Consider the following 20,000-nt stretch of genomic DNA (forward strand, 5'->3'; position numbering starts at 1 on the left):
ATAGAGGGAGCTAAGATCTTCACTGGATCTTTCAATAAGATAATAACCCAAAACTTGCATCCAAAATAGTTCAAATGTTCTTCAAGGATACTAAAACCATGGTCATGGAGTGGTTCAGACCTCAATCCTTTAAATAGTATTTGAAGAGTGCTGAAAATGAATGTCCATCCTCAACATCCATGCAATTTGGACCAGCTTAACTATTTGCAATGAAAAAAATGGGCCAAAATCCCTGGTAGGACATGTGCCAACATAGTTAACAACTAATCAAAGTGCCTGGTGTCAATTTTTGTTCATAAATGGCACTGTATTGACTATTAATGATAAGGGGGCTAATAATTTTGTCCTTGCCATTTTTACACTTTTTGGTTTAAACTCATTGTGAAAATGGAAAAGTCCAAATTTAACTTATTGGATACTATCTCCATGGTGTATTTGTTTCCAGAATAACATACATTTATTAATAATGATCATTCTCAATGATCAATGAAGAGATATGTCTAATTTCAGGAGGGGGGCTAATAATATCGTCCTCAACTGTATACACAAACACACACACACACAGTTCGTGTCACAAGCAATGTAGGGGAGATACACACACACTCACACACACACACACACACACACACACACACACACACACACACACACACACACAGAGTTCATGTAACACGCCATGTAGAAGACACACACACGCACACACACACATACACACACACTTCATGTCACCATGCCTGTAGGGAGCCATCTATGACGCATGACGATATAGTACAGTGCAGTACAGTACAGTACAGTATGACACACATGCACAAATGGTTACACATGACACATAATGTATGACATATGGTGCACTTGTGCACTTCGAGCACTATGTTTTAGTCCGTAATGAATACACCATACGCACTAAACCATGAACACTGCAGTGCACGACTGCACCATTTGAGATGCAGCAATAATGTATGACACACAGCATATTTAACAGTTAACAACAGGAAGCACATTAAAATGCACTCATATCCCCCCACACACACACTTGCAAACACACAAAGACACACGCTCGCACACACACACAGCCACACACACACACACACACAGCCCCACACACTGATGCCCTGTGTGTGTGGACATTAGAACAGCGTGTTCACGGCTGGAGCCTTTTTCTTCATCGCTGGGACTCTGCATGATGCAAATGAGCTCTTTGTGTGTGTGTGTGTGTGTGTGTGTGTGTGTGTGTGTGTGTGTGTGTGTGTGTGTGTGTGTGTGTGTGTGTGTGTGTGTGTGTGAGGGTGTGTGAGGGTGTGTGTGTGTGTGCATGCTTGTTTGTTTGTGTGTGTTAGATTGGCACACAGTCACCGAGGACGGTTGTGGGGACACCTTTTTGTGTGTGTAAATGTGTGTGCGTGTGTGAGGTCATAGCACACACTCACCGAGGGGGTTTGGGGGGGCACCTGTGTGAGCCGCTCCCCTAAAAGTGCCCAGAGGGCCATCTCCTCTCCTACTGGCTCTTCGCCCAGCTCTAGCCCGCCCACCAACAGTGCCACAGCCAATGGGAGCTCTACATCTTCCGGGCTGCGCAAATAGAAACAACTCGAGCCTTAGTGAGAAACAGACACGAATGCACATAGTCTGCAATGCACATAGGCCGTACGGTAAGCTATTTATTAGTGGTGGTAGCACATGTGAGCTAGTAGCACATTGGAGATATACACAACATGCTAACGCTACACATCAGTAGCACATGTGCGAACTCTAATCCTACACATCGAACGTAGCACATGTGCTAAGCCTTACCTTACACATCAGTAGCACAAACATACAGCGTATCAGAATAACATAAGAAAGTGTAATCATTAATCAAAATCATAGTAATAGTGGTGTTAAAGTGCCTATGGAACAGCAACATATTAATAACAAATAACCAAAGAAATAAATAAAATACTATTTGGCTTCAAGGCAAGGCAGGGCTTTGGTGATTGTGGTTGTGGGGTGCCATGCTGAGATAACGAGGCGTGACCGAACTGAAGTTCGAGAAGGCTACTCACAGCTTGTTTGGTTTTAAGAAGGGTGAGAGGGGGTGTACACACTGGTGACAGGCAAAGCCATTGGCCCTTGGAGCATAAAGGCTACACACAGATCATCTGTGATGCTACACACGATTCAGGCTACATCATTCAGGTTACACAACATTCAGGCAAAAACACAGGTGATCTGTGATGCTACACGCCATTCAGGCTACATACAGGTGATCTGTGATGCTACACGCCATTCAGGCTACACATGGGTACATCTACTAGGGGCTGGTATAATACAATACAACCCCAAAAAATAGAAGAATCATTCAGCTCAGCATGGAGAAGCCTACATCCAACTGAGCCGTCGGCCATGGCTGCGAGATCGAGAGCGAGATCGAGTTCGAGATTGAGTTCGAGTTTGGGTTCGAGAGCGGGAGCGCTGAGTGTACCTGGTGCCCAGCACGGCGGAGAGGTACTTCCTGACGGCCATCTTGGATCGGTACTGGCTGTAGCCGTTGGTGAAGACGCCGTCCGCATGGCGCTTGGACAGATCCAACTCTGCTGACGACGAGCCGCCACTATTGGGCAGAGAACACACATACGCAGTCAGACACACACACACACACTGATGTATGTATATGTAAGACACATATGGGTACAGACACATACACATACATACACATGCACACAAACATGCATAACTAACACCATCAAACACACACACAAACATGCATAACACACCATCAAACACACACACAAGCAAGCGGCAGCTTAGATAGATCCACATCTCTTGATAACGAGCCACCGCTATTGGGCAGAAGAAAACACACACACACACACACTATATAAAAACACACAAACACACACTAGGCCAGTCAATCTAGCTCTAAAAAGGCCCAACCCCGGGATAATGGTAATGGTTCCTACTTTTAAGTGATCCTTAAACCCCCTTGCATCACATATTAATAATCTACAGCTTTATATTTAGAGGAACATACTTTTTTCAAGGTGAAAGTTGGCAGATTTCCCATTCATTTCTCCATATGGAGACAATATAGGAGATACAAGGTGAATTTAAACTATGACATATTAATTTGAAGCTTTCACAGTTGGTAACTAACATTCAGGCAAGCAATTTTGGTATTGCAAGTTTTCTGAAATATGATGATGAAATATGCAAATGAGGTCATATGTACTGAAATACTGTATGTGATCAAATCTGTGGTAACAGACCAAGCATAAAACAAATTGCAATAGTAGTGGTTCATATATTATATTGATCCTTCAACCCCTCTGCATCACATATGAAAAATCTACTTTCATCAATTCAGTGGAACATACTTTTCCCAAGATCAAACTTGGGAACTTCTTGGCTACTTCTGACCTTCAAAAAAGTATGTTCCACTAAAGTGATGAAGGTAGATTTTTCATATGTGATGTAGGGTGGATTAAGTATCAATAAAAAGTGTGAATCATTACTTTTGCAATTTGTCTTATGTTGCGCCTGTTGTTGCATATACATATTTAAGTACTAGATGTGATCTCATTTGCATATTTAATCATCATATTTCAGACAACTTGCAATACAAAAAAATCTTTGTCTTTGCTTGAGTAAATTACTGTGAATTCCTCAAGTATCTCCTATTTTGTCTCCCTATGGGAAAATGAATGGGAAATCTCCGACTTTGACCTTGAAAAAAAGTAAGTTCCACTAAATATAAAGCTGTAGATTTTTAATATGTTATTTAGACATGCCTAGGGATTACTAAAAACTTGGAATGATTACTATTGCAATTTGTCCACGCTAGGTCAAACGCTAGATTGACTGGCCTACACTATAACACATATACACACACACACACACACACACACACACACTCACACAGGCCGATGATGAGCCCCTCCGGTTATACAGAAAAAACACACACACAGTCATATGTACACACAAACACACACTCATCACCCGCATGTTGAGATGTCCATGACTTGTAGAGGACAAGATGGTTCTACTTACCCCACACGTTTGGCCACTAGGCTGTGCAGGTATTTGCGTGCGGTGAGCTGGCCAAGGGCTTTGCGATAATTTGTGTTGAAGATGCCATCAGCGTGCCGCTCGACTCTGGAATAGAACACATAGACATGAGGATTCCACTCTGGAACAGAACACGCAGACTTGAAGATTCCACTTTGGAATGGAACACACAGACACATGAGGGTTCCACTGATGTAGAACCATTGACAGTAAATAGAATGGACGCCAAATCAACGCTATTTGCCATTCAACGCTTTGAAGCCAGATTTGGGAACATTCCAACTTACATTCCACCTTAGCAACGCCAAACGCAGGTGCTGATTGGACAACAACAAGACTTCTAACGGTCAATCAAACCATGTTCTGATGCTCATTGGTCAATTTAACTTTTAATATCTCTCTAAAACAAAACATCACCACAAAAAATCACCACCCTGGTAAGTTGGAGAGCAAGGGGACCTACTAGTTGAGCGAAAAATTATCCCCCTGAAGTGGCATTTAAGGGAGATACAGGGTTTTATGTCTCTCATAGGAATGAATGGGATTTGGCCATTTTTTGGTCTTTTTGGGTCCAACCTTGGCTCCAACTTGGCTTCAACAATGAAATAGAATTTTGGCCTCCATTCTATTTACTCTCAATGTGTAGAACACACAGACATGAGGGTTCCATTCAAATAGAACACACAAGTGTTCCACTCTGGAATAGAACACAGAGTAGAACTCTGGAACCATCATAATCAACTCTGTGCATAAAGGCCCTGCATCCCATTGGGCTCAACACACACACACACACACACACACACACACACACACACACACACACACACAGATACCTTTCCTCCTCGCTGGGATAGAACGTGTCTCCATCTAGGCGTTCGAGTCCCTGCTCACGCTCATAGCCAGCTTCCGACATCACCCCCGAGTCCGCCCTGCACACAGACAGCAACAGCACATGTAGCCTACGTGGCACTTAACTGAACAACACAGTAGCTATTTCTTTAGCAATGTATTTTTAATTGAATTCAAATGATTGTGCATTGTGCATTCAGTTACAGGCTGGGGAACACGTCACAAGTTAGAACACAGCTTCACACAGAACCACGGCAAAGGCAGTTCTAAAAATCATGCCAGTTTACCCAAATCTGGGCGGGGTAAAGACAAAATAATGGGGTGTGACCACACATTGGATCCTCAGAGGCAAAGAACAGGTAAAGGACCCAATACACAGCCCCTTTTGGAATCACTACCAATGATATACGCACTTTCCCACCCGCTCATACGCCATAGAGTCTGCCCAGCACACAAACGGCCACACTCACTCTGGGATTAAAATTCTACTAATGATATACAAAGATAAACTAAAGCCTGGAATTAAAACAATATTAACCCTTTCATGCAGTCTATGCTATGACCTCATTGTCATCAAGATGGTAATGAGCATGTCTTAATCTGTTTCTTTAGACTCTTTGCAATTGCTACTTTCACATGAGACATTTAATTTGGAATTAACTGACTTTAATTCTGAATAAAGCTTAGTTCCACTTTGAAAACTTAATGTAAACACCTTTTAATTCGGAATTAAAGGAAAGATCAAAGTAAACTCGATACAACTATTTAATTTGAATCATTCATTCGGAATTATAACCATCATGTAAATGTAGTGAATGTCATAGCACCGCTGTTATGGTATAGCCTAGTAAAGCTTTTTCAGAAAACAGTGAATTGAATCATAGTAGAGCTGGATGAAAGGGCTGTACTGTATTATTCACTCTCTAGTCTAATTAAAAAAGATACTAGAGGTAATAAAAAAATACTACTAGTATACACATATAGTTTGCACACACTGGAATTACAATACTGCTAATTGCAATACTACTGCATTACACATACACTACATTGGAATTAAAATGCTAAACTACACAGAGAGGCTTTATTATACTTGGACAAGATGCAAATCTAATAATACACCAAAAAATAAAATGGGAATGTTAAAAACAATTCTATTATGTTATAGCCTACACTGCTCCTTTCACCACACCAAAAAATTACCTCACAAAAATTATACGAAATCAGCAAAACTTAAAAACAACAACAACAACAACAACAACAACAACAATGAAAGCCTTATAAAAGTGTGTTACAGTCCGAGTGTCAATTTTAAGTCTTAGGAAGTAGAACATAGGCCTAGACAGACATAGGAATAGGCTACAGGGAGCAGCCATTGTAGGCTGGTTGATTTTCGGGAGAGAGGAAGCTCTGCAATCGCCACATGCCGGTAATTTAACTTCTCTGATAACGGCTCATAATGACAAATGAGATCCGGTATGAGGTCATTAACATTTCAATTAAATTACATTACATTACCTCATTTGGCATTTGAAAAAGTCAATTGTGTAATTTGCTACCAGATAAGCGCTTCACTTTCATTCTGACCAAACCGTTGGTTCTTTTCGTCTCAGTGCTCCACAGGTAGGCTAGGCCTATCTATGGCCGATCACTGTTGAACACTCAGAATCGAATACATATTAAACTATGTTGATATTGAAAACAAGACATTGAAACCACACGGTGAAATTAACTGTGGCTGAGGAAAAGTATTAAATGGTCCAATCTGGCCTGACAGCGCGTAGCGTAGCGTGGAGTGGAGTGTTGGCGGGTTCTTTACCTGGCGCGAGGAGAAGCCGTGGTGCAGCGGACCATCAGCGCTGAAATCAGCAGTAACGACATCACTTTACTGCTCATCATCTTCCTGAGGCGGCGGGAAAAGAAGTGCAAGGGAAGAAAGAAGCAAAGGGGAAGCCCATCACATGAAATGCTTTTTAATTTAATAGCAGTGTGCCTTTTGCCATCCTTTGCCAAACTCACAGCAGTAACCACTTCTGAAGTTAAGTCTGACCTTCTTTTTAAGTGACTAATTTCCTTGAGCCAAAGAGCACCTGCTTTAGAGGGGGGAAAGTGAAGCAGAACTCCGGAGTGATCACCAAATTGTTGGTGTTTTAGACATAGAGAGGCTTTTGATGCGTGAATTCGCGTGCGTTTCATGTGCGTAATTTTGCACCATTTGAAAATAACTTTGACCTTGCCGTTTTCAATATACAGTGCACTTTAATGTGTAGGCTACAAGTTTGTTTTTTTATTTAATTAGAGAGTGGGCTAAAAATATAATGCGCGCAGACATCTCGAGTACACTTTACGCACAGGAGACAACGCTTGTCCTGGAGAAAGATCTTTTAAATTTGAATTAAAAATTCAAATTCTTTGCTCAACGTAGCAACCCACGGATGCTGTGCGAATTTGTGCCTATTTACTTTATTTTGGTAAAGTGCACCATTTGGCATATCCAAAAACATTGGAAGAAATACATAATATACTTTATATATAACTAGGCTATAAATTTATGCAGTATATATACATTTAGTATACATAGCAAAGATTATTTTAAAATCTTCTTTATGGTGTTCGGTCTCTGGCTGGTATACGGAGTGGAAATGGCATGCGCACCGGACTTACCCAAAGTGGATCCCCAGGGTTTACCGTCTAGTCAGATTCTCTCTCTTTCTGTCGTCGTCTCTCTCTCTCTCTCTCTCTCTCTCTCTCCTGGTATCGGAGTGTTCAGCAGGATGCCGTATGTATTGCGTGTCGGTGTGTGTGCGTGTGCGCCCGCTGGTAGTAGCTTTCCTTCAGTGCGCAGAACACACCAGAGTCGCGAGCGCATTTGTCCCCGTTTGAGCGTTGTGCGTCTGATTGGCTTGCAAGACGTTCCACAACTGGACTTTTGTATCCGCGAGCCTCTTCACCCAAAGACGCGTGTTGGATACGTCACTGACGTCATCATCCCCATAAGCTCCATGATTGCCCATGGGTGACGCATCACCACGTCGAGGGTTAGACGAGATATTTGGAAAGAATTGGCAAAACTGTCGTCACTATTCATTATATAATTCGATATGTGTGTCACACGTCCTGTTGGGAAAAGATCACATCACTTTTAAACACTTTAAACTTATTACATCCTGACCCGCTGTTGTCTGTCCGCAATCCTGTCCAGTAGTGAGTGGAAACGTGATGGAAGTTAAGATAGACCTTTGGTCATTTGAGTCTGAGGGAGACAGAGGCAGCAGATAGATAGATTGCACAGTTTTTTTCAATGGCGTTTTAGGACTTATTTTGGGCAGTTATGGGTAAGTAGTAGCCTGAAGGTTGCTGGTTTGATTCCCAACCCACCAAGTTGGTGGGGGGAGTAATTAACCAGTGGTATCATTCGGCACGCTGCAGCTCCCTTGGGCTGCTGTTGTGGATGCCCCCTTGGACAGGCAAGGCATAACATTTTGTTGTGTGTGCAGTGAGCACTGTGTGGTGTGCAGTGCTGTGTCATAATGACAGTGAGTTTCCCATTTGGGCATTCTTTATTGTGGATAGGACAGGAAGAGAGTGAGTAGAGAGAGAGATGGCGTAAGATTGGGACATGACGCAGGCTGGACTCGAACCGGGGTCCTCATGGACATGCAAGCCCATTCATGCAGGTACCAGTGGTGTAGTCTACTTTTTTGAGGTGGCTATACTGTATATTTGGGCAGCTATAGACACATTGGTTTCCAATTCGAAGGGAGGAGATGTTAGAGGTTGATTTACAGCCGCAATCACAGAACGACTATTGATTGTGATATCGGCATGTTGTGAAATTCCAAGGCTTCCATGACATGTCGCAGTTGTGCAGTCATGGGTAAGCAATGAGGGCGTCAGACTTGTTGCCCAAAGGTTGCTGGTTCGACTCCCGACCCGCCAGGTTGGGAGTAATTAGCCAGTGCTCTCCCCCATCCTCCTCCATGGCTGAGGTACCCTGAGCATGGTATGTCCCGCCACTGCTCCTTTTCGGGTGCCATTGGGGCCTTGCACGGGTGAGGCATGAATGCAATTTCGTTGTGTGCAGTGTGCAATGTACACTTGTGTGCTGTGGAGTGCTGTGTCAATGACAATGGGAGTTGGAGTTTCCCAGTTGGTCTTTCACTTTCACAGTTGATTAAACATGGCTGTGCTATTTATTCTAAGCTGAACAATGAATTTTAAGTTGGTATATAGAACAGTTGCGTATACATACAGTCAATCCGTAAAGTATTCACAGCGCTTCACTTTTTTCACATTTTATTATCTTACAGCCTTATTCCAAATGCTACAAATGAATCTCTGTTGTCAAAATCCTACACAAATGATTCCATTATGACCAAGTGAAAAACAAGTTGTCTTGTTGACAGTTTTGAAAATTTATAAAAAAAATAATACAAAAAAACAAAGAAATCATATTTACAAAAGTATTCACAGCCTTTGCTGAATACTTTGTAGAACCACCTTTGGCAGGAACTACATTCTTTTTTTCATTTCGAAATGAAAAGGGATTAAAAGGGAGGTCATCGTTGTGTGTTTCAACCTTTCAGTACCTTGAAATTGTACATTTTGAGTCTGCACCTGGCTAAAATAGATGGGTGTGAGTTTTGAATGAAATCCTATGGAGAGTATCATGATCTGCTTCTGTAGTCACAGTGCATGTTGACATGCATGCTTCTTTAGGTGTAATTCAGATTTCCAATGTTGTCTGCATTCATACATCCCCAAACAATGTCAGTCCCACTACCATGCTTGACTAGCCAGATGATTCACTTTTTTTGGTAAAATTCACTTGTTTACCACCACACATGCTTAACACCATCTAAGCAAATTTGTTTATCTTGGTCTCATCAGACCACACAACATGGTTCCAGTGATCCATATCCTTGGTCTGTTCATCTCTCTTGAGACCAAGATAAACAAATTTGCTTTAGATGGCGTCAAGCATGTGTGGTGGTAAACCAGTGAGTTTTACACAAAAAGTGCATCATCTGGCTAGTCAAGCATGGTAGTGGGACTGACATGGTTTGGCGATGTATGGATGCCATCAACATTGGAAATCTGAATTACACCTAAAGAAACATGCATGTCAACATTTACTGTGACTACTGAAGCAGATGAGATCATGATACTCTCCATAGGATTTCATTCAAAACTCACACCCATCTATTTTAGCCAGATGCTATAGCATTTGGAATAAGGCTGTAAGATAATCAACTGTGAAAAAAGTGAAGCACTGTGAATACTTTCCGGATTGTCTGTGCGTATCTCATAGAATACACTACTGCATGGGACCATGCATTTGTCACATACATCACGCATCATGACCTTATATTGCTCCAGGGGATACCTCTCCTCTCCTCTCCTTCCCTCTCCTCTCCTCTCCTTCCCTCTCCTCGCCCCTCCTCTCCTCTCCTCTCCTCTCCTGTCCTGTCCTGTCCTCTCCTCTCCTCTCCTTCCCTCTCCTCTCCTCTCCTCTCCTCTCCTGTCCTGTCCTGTCCTCTCCTCTCCTTTCCCTTCCTTTCCTTTCCTCTCCTCCCTGCGTTGAGCGTGAGCTTTGTAGAATCCAAAATGAATCATTTCTCTGCTTTAGTCTTCACATTGCGCCATCTCTGACCAAAGGTGCGCACACACACACACACACACACACACACACACACACACACACACACACACACACACACACACACACACACACACACACACACACACACACACAAACACACCACACACCACACACACACACACACACACACACACACACACACACACACACACACACACACACACACACACACACACACACACACACACACACACACACACACACACACACACACACACACACACACACACACACACACACACACACACACACACACACAAACACACACACACACACACACACCACACACACACACACACACACACACACACACACACACACACACACACACAGCCGAGGAGTGAGGGCCATGCCCTGTGTCCTGCTGTGATTGTATTTGTGTTGGTCTGTGACACCCAGAGGTGGAGGTAGCACACACACACACTAGTGGTGTCAACAATGATCGATTCGGCGATGCAATCCAATGCGGGGCATGGACGATCCAGAATCGATCCGGCAAGTTCCAGAATCGATCCGGCAATTTTTTTTTAAGTTTTTTAAATGAATCTTAAATGAAAGAAAAGCACTTCAAAACATTGCAAGACTGATACAGGCTGATACAGAAAACAGCCAATAAAGGGTTGCTCAGTATCTGACTACTTGTATTGCCTCATCATGACTGATTAAACATTTGCTTTGCTTTCAGTAGAAATGTAATGCATTGCGATGCATTGCAGAATTGAATCGGATCGGATCGGATCGCATAGAATCGAATCGAATCGCTACCTCCCGAATCGTGATCGAATCGGATCGTGAGGGCATTGCCAATCCACACCACTAACACACACACACACACACACACACACGCACGCACGCACGCACGCACGCACGCACGCACGCACGCACGCACGCACGCACGCACGCACACACACACACACACACACACACGCACGCACGCACGCACGCACGCACACACACACACACACAATGCAGCTCACCAGTTACTCATCACAGATCCTTCAGGCTTTCAGATCGACCTCTGATGGACCTCTGATGGACTGTAACTTCAACCTTTCAGAGGTGGCAGCACTGAGAGGACACACACACACACACACACACACACACACACACACACACACACACACACACACACACACACACACACACACACACACACACACACATGCGTGCGTTCGCACGCACGAACGCACGCAAGCACGCACACACACACACACGCACACACACACACAGGTGTGCCTTCAGTGGCGGCATTGCATGTTAAGCAGAAGTTAACCTCCTTTTAACCTATTCAACTTCTTTTTTTCCAGATAATTTTGGTCTGACCAGTGATGTAGGACACAGAAGCAGCATGACACAGCAAGATGCTCAATGGGCTCACGTGTACAGTATATACACACACACACACACAAGCTACACACACATACCATGCCCACACCCATACATGTTTTTAGCTGCGTCAAATCTTTAAGAAATCATGCACCGATATCTGGATATCTTGATGTCATGCCTAGGCGTAAGGTAAGATGGGATGCATGCACTAATGATGGAAATGTGTGTGTGTCACCAGCATGTGTATCACAGACTTGGAAACTGGCATTCCACATTAAAATGTAAACCTGAGTCCATTAACGCATTAAGTGCATGAATGCGTTTGTGGAAAAAGAGAGAGCTTGGAAGTGTTTGCTCATGTCTTATGAGCGGGTGCGCTGTACATGTGCCCCACAGAAGAGAGAGAGAGAGAAGATATATAAAGGGGCCGGTCCAGGCCCAACTGGGATTCAGTTTGGGAAAAGTCTTCTAAGACACAAACTCCCAGCTACTCCCCAAGCTACGCAGCTCTCTGTGTTCCGGCGGACTCCTGCAGAGCATTCGCATCAGTGTAATGTACTGGGTGTATTACTTTACTTTAAGTGTACATCTCTCTGTGCAATCTGAGTGAATAAAAGCCTTCCTCAGCAACGAATAGAACGGTTTGGGCAGCATTTATTATTACATTGCACTTTGCTGACACTTTCATTTATTCAAAGCGACTTACAGTTATTATTTGTCAGGGTGTTGGTTACAGTCCCTGGGGCAATGTGGGGTTAGGTGCCTTGCTCAAGGGCGCTTCAGCCATGGATGGAGATGTAGGGAGAGGTCAGGGGGGATTCGAACCAGCAACCCGTAGATTGATAGACCAGCTCTCTAACCACTAGGCCACGGCTGCCCCATTTCTTTCTGATCTGGTCTACCTCAATCTGATTGACGACCGCACACTGCGGGGGTAGCTGGGGGCTGACTCCTCCCAAGAAGAAATCCACAACAAGACTCAAATAAATCATAATAATATTGCTATGACATTACCAAGACGCTTAAGTAAAAGATTAAAACTTGGTCATTACTATTTTGGTGATGATAACAATATTATGACATTACCAAGATGCTTAAGTAAAAGATTAAAACTTGGTCATTACTATTTTGGTGACAATAACAATATTGCTATGACATTACCAAGATGCTTAAGTAAAAGATTAAAACTTGGTCATTACTATTTTGGTGACAATAACAATATTGCTATGACATTACCAAGATGGTTAAGTAAAAGATTAAGACTTGGTCATTACTGTTTTGGTGACAGAGGAGACAGAAGACAGAAGAGTTATGTCATAGTAGGTTAATCAGTCCTAATTAGTAGTCATTAGCAGGGCCGTATTAAGATGGCCCAGGGTCCCTAAGCTACAGGTTGCGAAAGGCCCCTGCAGAAAAAAATGACAAAATGAAATAAACAGTGTCATAATTCTGGGCGATTATTTAAGTTTGGCAGCTATAGAGAGGGGTATTAACAAGAAAGTAATTTTTCATTACCGCAACTGCAATTTTTTTGCCCCCTTTGACCCATCAGGGGGCCCCTTGCCCGTTGGGGGGCCCTGGGCTGTAGCCATATCTAACCTGTGCGTTAATCTGGCCCTGGGTCATAACAGGAAGTTTCTTCGCATTCAGTAATAATAATAACAGGAGGGCCACACTACTGACCTTAATTGAGAATCACAAGGTGGTCATTAGCCTTGATCAGCCTTAAAGGCCAGATGGTGGGCCAATGCATCTAAATTAGCTTGCTAGCCGTGATTAACAGTCACAACAGCAGGCACTGCCACTAACTTTCAGCTCCGACATCAGCGCTGGAAGCCCCATCAGGATATTAGTATCATAAAAGACTGTGTGTGTGTGTGTGTGTGTGTGTGTGTGTGTGTGTGTGTGTGTGTGTGTGTGTGTGTGTGTGTGTGTGTGTGTGTGACTGACAGAGAGAGGGGATCGTAAATGAGTGTGTGTCATAAACGTGTTGTTTACGGAGCAGATCTGGCGGGTTTGAGCAGCATTAGCGAGGTGTAGACCCGATGATGATGATGATGAATGACACATGTAGGAGCCGAGATGATGATTAGCTCATTGACCGCTCAGCTCTGCTAACGCACCGAAGGGCTATCTGTGGTCGCCACAACCACACACGCGCACACACACACGCGCACACACACACACACACACATACACACACACGCACACACACACACACACACACACACACACATATACACATGCGCACACACACACACAGACACAGACACACACACACACACACACACACACACATATATGCGCGTACACATACACACACACGCACCCACCCACCTACCCACACACATACACACACACGCACCCACCCACCCACCCACATACACACACACACACACACACACACACACACACACACACACACACACACACACACACACACACACACACACACACACACACACATACACATTTATGGCATCCTCTTGCTCTCTCTCACACACACTCACACACCTTACTTTATGACATTAATTTCCTCCTGAGACGCGTAGTGCTGTTAGTGCTTAGAGTTAGCGACCACAGGAGTCAACCACAAGCTCTTAGTAGCTAACAGCAGGACCAATTACAGTCACGCACACACACACACACACACACACACACACATGGTTTGTCATGACATTTATTTGTGTGTCCAACACACATACACACACGCACGCACGCACACGCACACACACACACGCACGCACGCACGCACGCACACACACACACACACATAGACATGATGATCAAGCAATGCTTGACACTCAGTTACTCACACATGCTTCTGTGTGTGTGTGTGTGTGTGTGTGTGTGTGTGTGTGTGTGTGTGTGTGTGTGTGTGTGTGTGTGTGTGTGTGTGTGTGTGTGTGTGTGTGTGTGTGTGTGTGTGTGTGTGTGTGTGTGTGGTGGTGGGGGGGGGGGTTATCATTGCCTTTCTTTGCAAACATTACAGGAAGATATGGAGAGCCCTGTGTGTGTGTGTGTGTGTGTGTGTGTGTGTGTGTGTGTGTGTGTGTGTGTGCGTGTGCGTGTGCGTGTGTGTGTGTATTTCACAGCTTATCTTTTGGTACTCTCTACTGGTCACTTTGAGGTACTGCACTATTACAATTATGAGAATAATAATTAATAGTATTCATTTTTTATTCCTTTTATATAATGAGTAGCCTAGTCTATAATATAACTCTAATAATGCCACAGGCTAATTAAATAGGCCTAATTAATAATCACCTCAACAATAAAAGCAATAATCAAGGATTATAATGAAGCATCCTTCCACTGAAGCACATTTCCCACCTATAACAAACTCGATTATATCTAATGAGATATAATGACTGTGTTGTCACTGAAAAACACTAAAACCTAACAAGGACCCACCACAAACTTGATCCAACCAGTGCAAAGTCAGCTGATCGTAACAGGCCTAGACTAGGCCTACTGGTTACTCAGAAAAGTCACCTGTATTGTAAGGAAACAGGGTTTTTTTTTTTGTTTGCTTGTTTTTTTTTTCTTTGTTTTTTTATTTTTATTTTTCACTTTTGGTAACTTTGGTTACAAATCTCATAAAGTGTGGCCGTGTCGTGTGTGTTTAGTGCCTCAGTCTGATGTAGTCTCTCTAGCCGCATCTACACCTCATACCAGCAGGTGGCAGCAAAGCGCTTTGTGTGCGCGACGCCAAGGGAAACTCGACGAAGAAGAATACTAGCTGTCACATGTGTTGGAAACAGAGCAGAAGGATGCCATTCCCAGATGCGCTTTTTATGTCTTTGTCTGACTTAAACTACTGGAAGTAATTGCTGACACTTATCAAAGGCTGGCACAATCTGAGGATAAAAAGGTTGCGTAAAAATACGACGTTGCCTGCAGAGATCTACTGCAGTCAAACAACCCTCCACCTCCTCCTGTCAGAGTCCTGTTTCTGTCACTACAGTAAGTCGTGTTTCTCTGCTGTTGAGTACAAATTAATCTTTTTTCCCTCTGGTCCAGTGCCTCAACCACTATTAACGTTGTGCCTATACATAGTTCCTCCCTCTTAAATAGTGCATTTTAATTCGATGCCCAAACGAACCAGACAATTTTCCAGGAAGTAGCATGTTTGTGATCCACTAATCTGTGTAGTTCTAAGGTGAGCTACCTGTAAACATTGATCTGCCTGTAAATGATTTTGCTATAATGTTTGCCAAGTGAATTATAGACGCATCTTTTATTTTATTTTAGGCATGTGGCGTCTGCTACAGGCCTACAAAACGTCACATAATTTGAAAAACGTTCACCATGGCATTACTTATTCATGTTGGGGTGCACTTCAAATCTGGTAGAGAAACGTAGCCAAGGGCTTTATAGTATTTCGAACACATTTGACATTTCATCGGGCTTATTTATGGACTTGCCATCCAGTTTAGTTAAGCTTTTTGTGGGAAATGAGAACAGATTTAATATTAATAATGCAAGAATCGTCAAAAAGCAGTTTTGTGGCTCATATCATTCATTCACTATGCCAGGCCAGTTAAAAGTTCTGGAAAAATCTGATTCACACATGAACTGATTGACCTAACACAAGGCCTAAGTGGGTAGTGGGTTTCACTCTGTGTAGCCTACTGTATTAGTCCTCCTTGCGTGTAAGTATTGTGTTTGATGTGGAAGGCCTACAGTGTGTTCGAAGTGGTGTGTGTGTTGACCACCTGGTATATTTATAAACTTTAATAACATACAACACATACAATACAACATACAACTGGGGCCTGTGATAATCCAGTTTTTAGACTTACCAAGGCGACCCATGAACTTAAACATAATAATAATACTAATAATGATGACAATACTAATACTAATACTAAGAATGCTTTTCTGCATGCTGTTATCAATTGTTGTGTATGATTAATACAGCTTTCAAAAAGTGTTTTGTCCTTGTGTCGTGTGTTTGACTGAGTGTAGTGAGTGTCATCCTACTTCTACAGAGTGTGATTGGTGTGTTTTGTTTAGTTTTGTCCTGTGCGTGTGTGTGTGTGTGTGTGTGTGTGTGTGTGTGTGTGTGTGTGTGTGTGTGTGTGTGTGTGTGTGTGTGTGTGTGTGTGTGTGTGTGTGTGTGTGTGTGTGTGTGTTTGACATCTGTGTGCTTGACTGCAATGGACAGTGTATTTTCCTGTGTTTTGTGTGTGTGTTTGACACTGTGTGTGTGTGTGTGTGTGTGTGTGTGTGTGTGTGTGTGTGTGTGTTTGACGCAATGGGGTGTGTGTGTATGTGTGTATGTGTGTGTGTGTGTATTTTTCCCCCTCTCCAGTGTACAGGTTCTCCTGGAGATTACCAAGAGTTGTGTGTGTGTGTGTGTGTGAGCAGAGCTTTCGTCAGAACACATCAGTCATGGCCTTCTTCCCTCCAGTCGCCCTCAGACCCGACGTCACGGAACATCTCAAGAACACCTTCACCAATCAGGAGGTAGGGGCTTCGGTAACATTTTACTTGACGCCGGTGTCATATGAATGACATAACAGTGTCATGGCATTGTTATAATGCAGTCATGCATGTGTCATACACATTACTTCAATGTCATAAACATTTTATGTCTGTCATTAAGTGAAATTCAACTTTTGTTGACCCAAAAAGTTTATGACATTGACATTATGTTTATGACTCATTCATGTTATGTTATGTTATGTTATTTTATGTTTTGTCATACGTCTGACACTGCCAAGATTTAGGGGAGGAGCCTAGAGGAAATTACTGCAGGGACGTATTTAAATGAACTCACTGGATTTGATTGGAGCCATAATGAGCCGATTCCGTATGTAATTGAATGGAATAGGAAAAGTTATCACATTGTCTCTATCCCACTGAGCACAGCAGGTGAGGATGTAGCCGGTATCTAAGGTGTGTGTGTGTGTGTGTGTGTGTGTGTGTGTGTGTGTGTTTGTAGCTTGTCGCTAAGGTGGGTGAGGAGGCTGCGTCGGAGGAGTTTGATTCGCTGTTGTCGTGTTTGTCTCATCCGCCATCTTTCACCTGTGTACGCGTCAACACACACCTGGCCGATCGGGAGCAGGTACAGGAGCTTCTTCACACTGAACTCTCCAAGGTAGAAACACACACACACACACACACACACACACACACACACACACACACGTACACGTATGCAAATAACACCCATCACACAAACCCCACATATGCACTCACACACACACACGCACACACACACACACACACACACACACACACACACACACACACACACACACACACACACACACACACACACACACACACACACACACACACACACACATACGCCCCTCCCACACACACACAAACACAAACACACGCCTGGCTGAGCACTCTCACCAAGGTATGACCACACACACACACACACACACACACACACACACACACACACACACACACATGCACACACACACACACATCCACAAATAGTGGACTCGCACTCTCAGGTTTCCTTTTATTGAAGTTACCATGGTAATGATGTAAGTACATGAAGTTCTACCTGAACTGCAGCTGCCCATAATCACGATAGTTCGATTCTAACATCACAGAATGCCAGCAGTTGTATGTGAATTTGTATTTGGCCGTATGTAAAACGAATTTTTCGTATGAGAAGTGCCTCCCACAACATTCATCCGGGTCGCTCTGTCAAGTTACATTTGCGGTTCTCTGACAGCGGACCGTATAAGTGGTCGCGACAGTCATCGTTCACTTAATGTTGACTAGAGGTGCTCCGATCACCATTTTTTGGCCCGATCACCGATACCGATCACCAAAAATCTTTATCTGCCGATTACCGATCATTGCCGATCACAAAAATGATTTCCTATTTTTTTAATAGCCTATTAATTATCCTTATTCAATACCATTTCTGCCCATAAACCAATCAATCTTAATTTGCACATGTCTATTATTAGGCTATTATTATTATTATTATTATTATTATTATTATTATTATTATTATTATTATTATTATTATCTTTCAGACTAGTGTTGGTAATAGGCCTACAGTCTACAGTATTAATCAATGTATAAGTTATTGCATAGAATAACTAAACTATTTAAGATTGAATTGAAACTGAAACATTACATCAAATAGTCTTCCACATACGAGAACAAAACAACCTGTCGCTTTAAATGAGCAGCCTCGTGAGGAGAGCCCCTCCCCTCTCTGTCACCGTCCACAGTTGCAGTGCTCCACTACCGTTCTGAATCTCTCTCTCAAGTTTTAACCACAACTGTCGCCGTTTGGTGTTTCAGCGACTATCAAACGAATCGACTGACTGCCAATTACAACTTTGAAAACAATAATTGACATGTTTGTGCTGACAACGCGAAGTTGTCGCGTGCTGACCGAGGCAACTACACAGGTTATAACGTAAAATGGCTCATTGGCGAGTACTCAATCGCAAATTACATTGTCAGGTAAACGGCGCATGGATCGGAAAATCAGATCATTGTTGATGCAGATATGGTTATGAATGGTGGAAATGAAGGGGGGAATGGCGAAAAGTTATAGACAAGCAAAGATGCCTTCTTTTGGTGCAGTTGCAGCTGCGCAGAGCCAGCGCCTACATGCAGCGCCAGGTGCAAAGGCAAATGGTTGCGTGAGGAATTTAATATCTCTCGATCGGTTTTTTGATCGGCATGTTTTTCCGATCACCGATCAGGCTATTTTTGGCCATTATCGGCCGGTCATGATCGGCAGCCGAGCAATCGGAGCACCTCTAATGTTGACCCAATAAGCATCGGCTGACTTGGGACAGTGATTCATTAAACTTTTAATCCTACATATTGCCCCTTTAACAACAGCTGTCTGGTTGTCCTGGTGATATTAGTTCTACTTTAACAACAGCTGTCTGGTTGTCATAGTGATAATTTGTGTAGTTCTTCTTTTAGTAAAAGCTGTCTGGTTGTCTTCGGGATGATGTATGTGTGTAGTTCTATTATGTTGTTGTCATGATAATGTACTTTTACTTTGATAACAGCTGTCTTATTGCCATGTTTATGGTGTTCTGCCTTAGCAACAGCTGTCTGGTTGTCATGGGGATGATCCATCGCTGGTTCCGGTTCCGCATCCGCTACTTCC

At 43.1% G+C, this 20,000-nt stretch overlaps 2 protein-coding genes across 2 annotated transcripts in view; one reads left to right on the forward strand and one right to left on the reverse strand.

The window, feature by feature from the left end:
- Nucleotides 1–6,788, reverse strand: part of LOC134455178 (glucagon family neuropeptides-like) — an 8,278-nt gene extending 1,490 nt beyond the window's left edge. Inside the window, exons 1-5 of the mRNA XM_063206212.1 lie at nt 6,710–6,788; nt 4,878–4,973; nt 4,027–4,131; nt 2,462–2,590; nt 1,428–1,569 (exon numbers count right to left, since the gene is read on the reverse strand). Coding sequence (XP_063062282.1) covers nt 1,428–1,569; nt 2,462–2,590; nt 4,027–4,131; nt 4,878–4,973; nt 6,710–6,786 — 549 coding nt within the window. The 5' untranslated portion in view covers nt 6,787–6,788. The remainder of the gene's footprint in view (nt 1–1,427; nt 1,570–2,461; nt 2,591–4,026; nt 4,132–4,877; nt 4,974–6,709) is intronic.
- An 8,837-nt stretch (nt 6,789–15,625) lies between these two features.
- Nucleotides 15,626–20,000, forward strand: part of nsun6 (NOP2/Sun RNA methyltransferase 6) — an 11,085-nt gene continuing 6,710 nt past the window's right edge. The window contains exons 1-4 of the mRNA XM_063206213.1: nt 15,626–15,847; nt 17,199–17,353; nt 17,832–17,987; nt 19,936–20,000. The exon at nt 19,936–20,000 is cut by the window's right edge and continues 33 nt beyond it. Coding sequence (XP_063062283.1) covers nt 15,847; nt 17,199–17,353; nt 17,832–17,987; nt 19,936–20,000 — 377 coding nt within the window. The 5' untranslated portion in view covers nt 15,626–15,846. The remainder of the gene's footprint in view (nt 15,848–17,198; nt 17,354–17,831; nt 17,988–19,935) is intronic.

This window comes from Engraulis encrasicolus, chromosome 9 (assembly GCF_034702125.1).
Source record: "Engraulis encrasicolus isolate BLACKSEA-1 chromosome 9, IST_EnEncr_1.0, whole genome shotgun sequence".
Classification (NCBI taxonomy): Eukaryota; Metazoa; Chordata; class Actinopteri; order Clupeiformes; family Engraulidae; genus Engraulis; species Engraulis encrasicolus.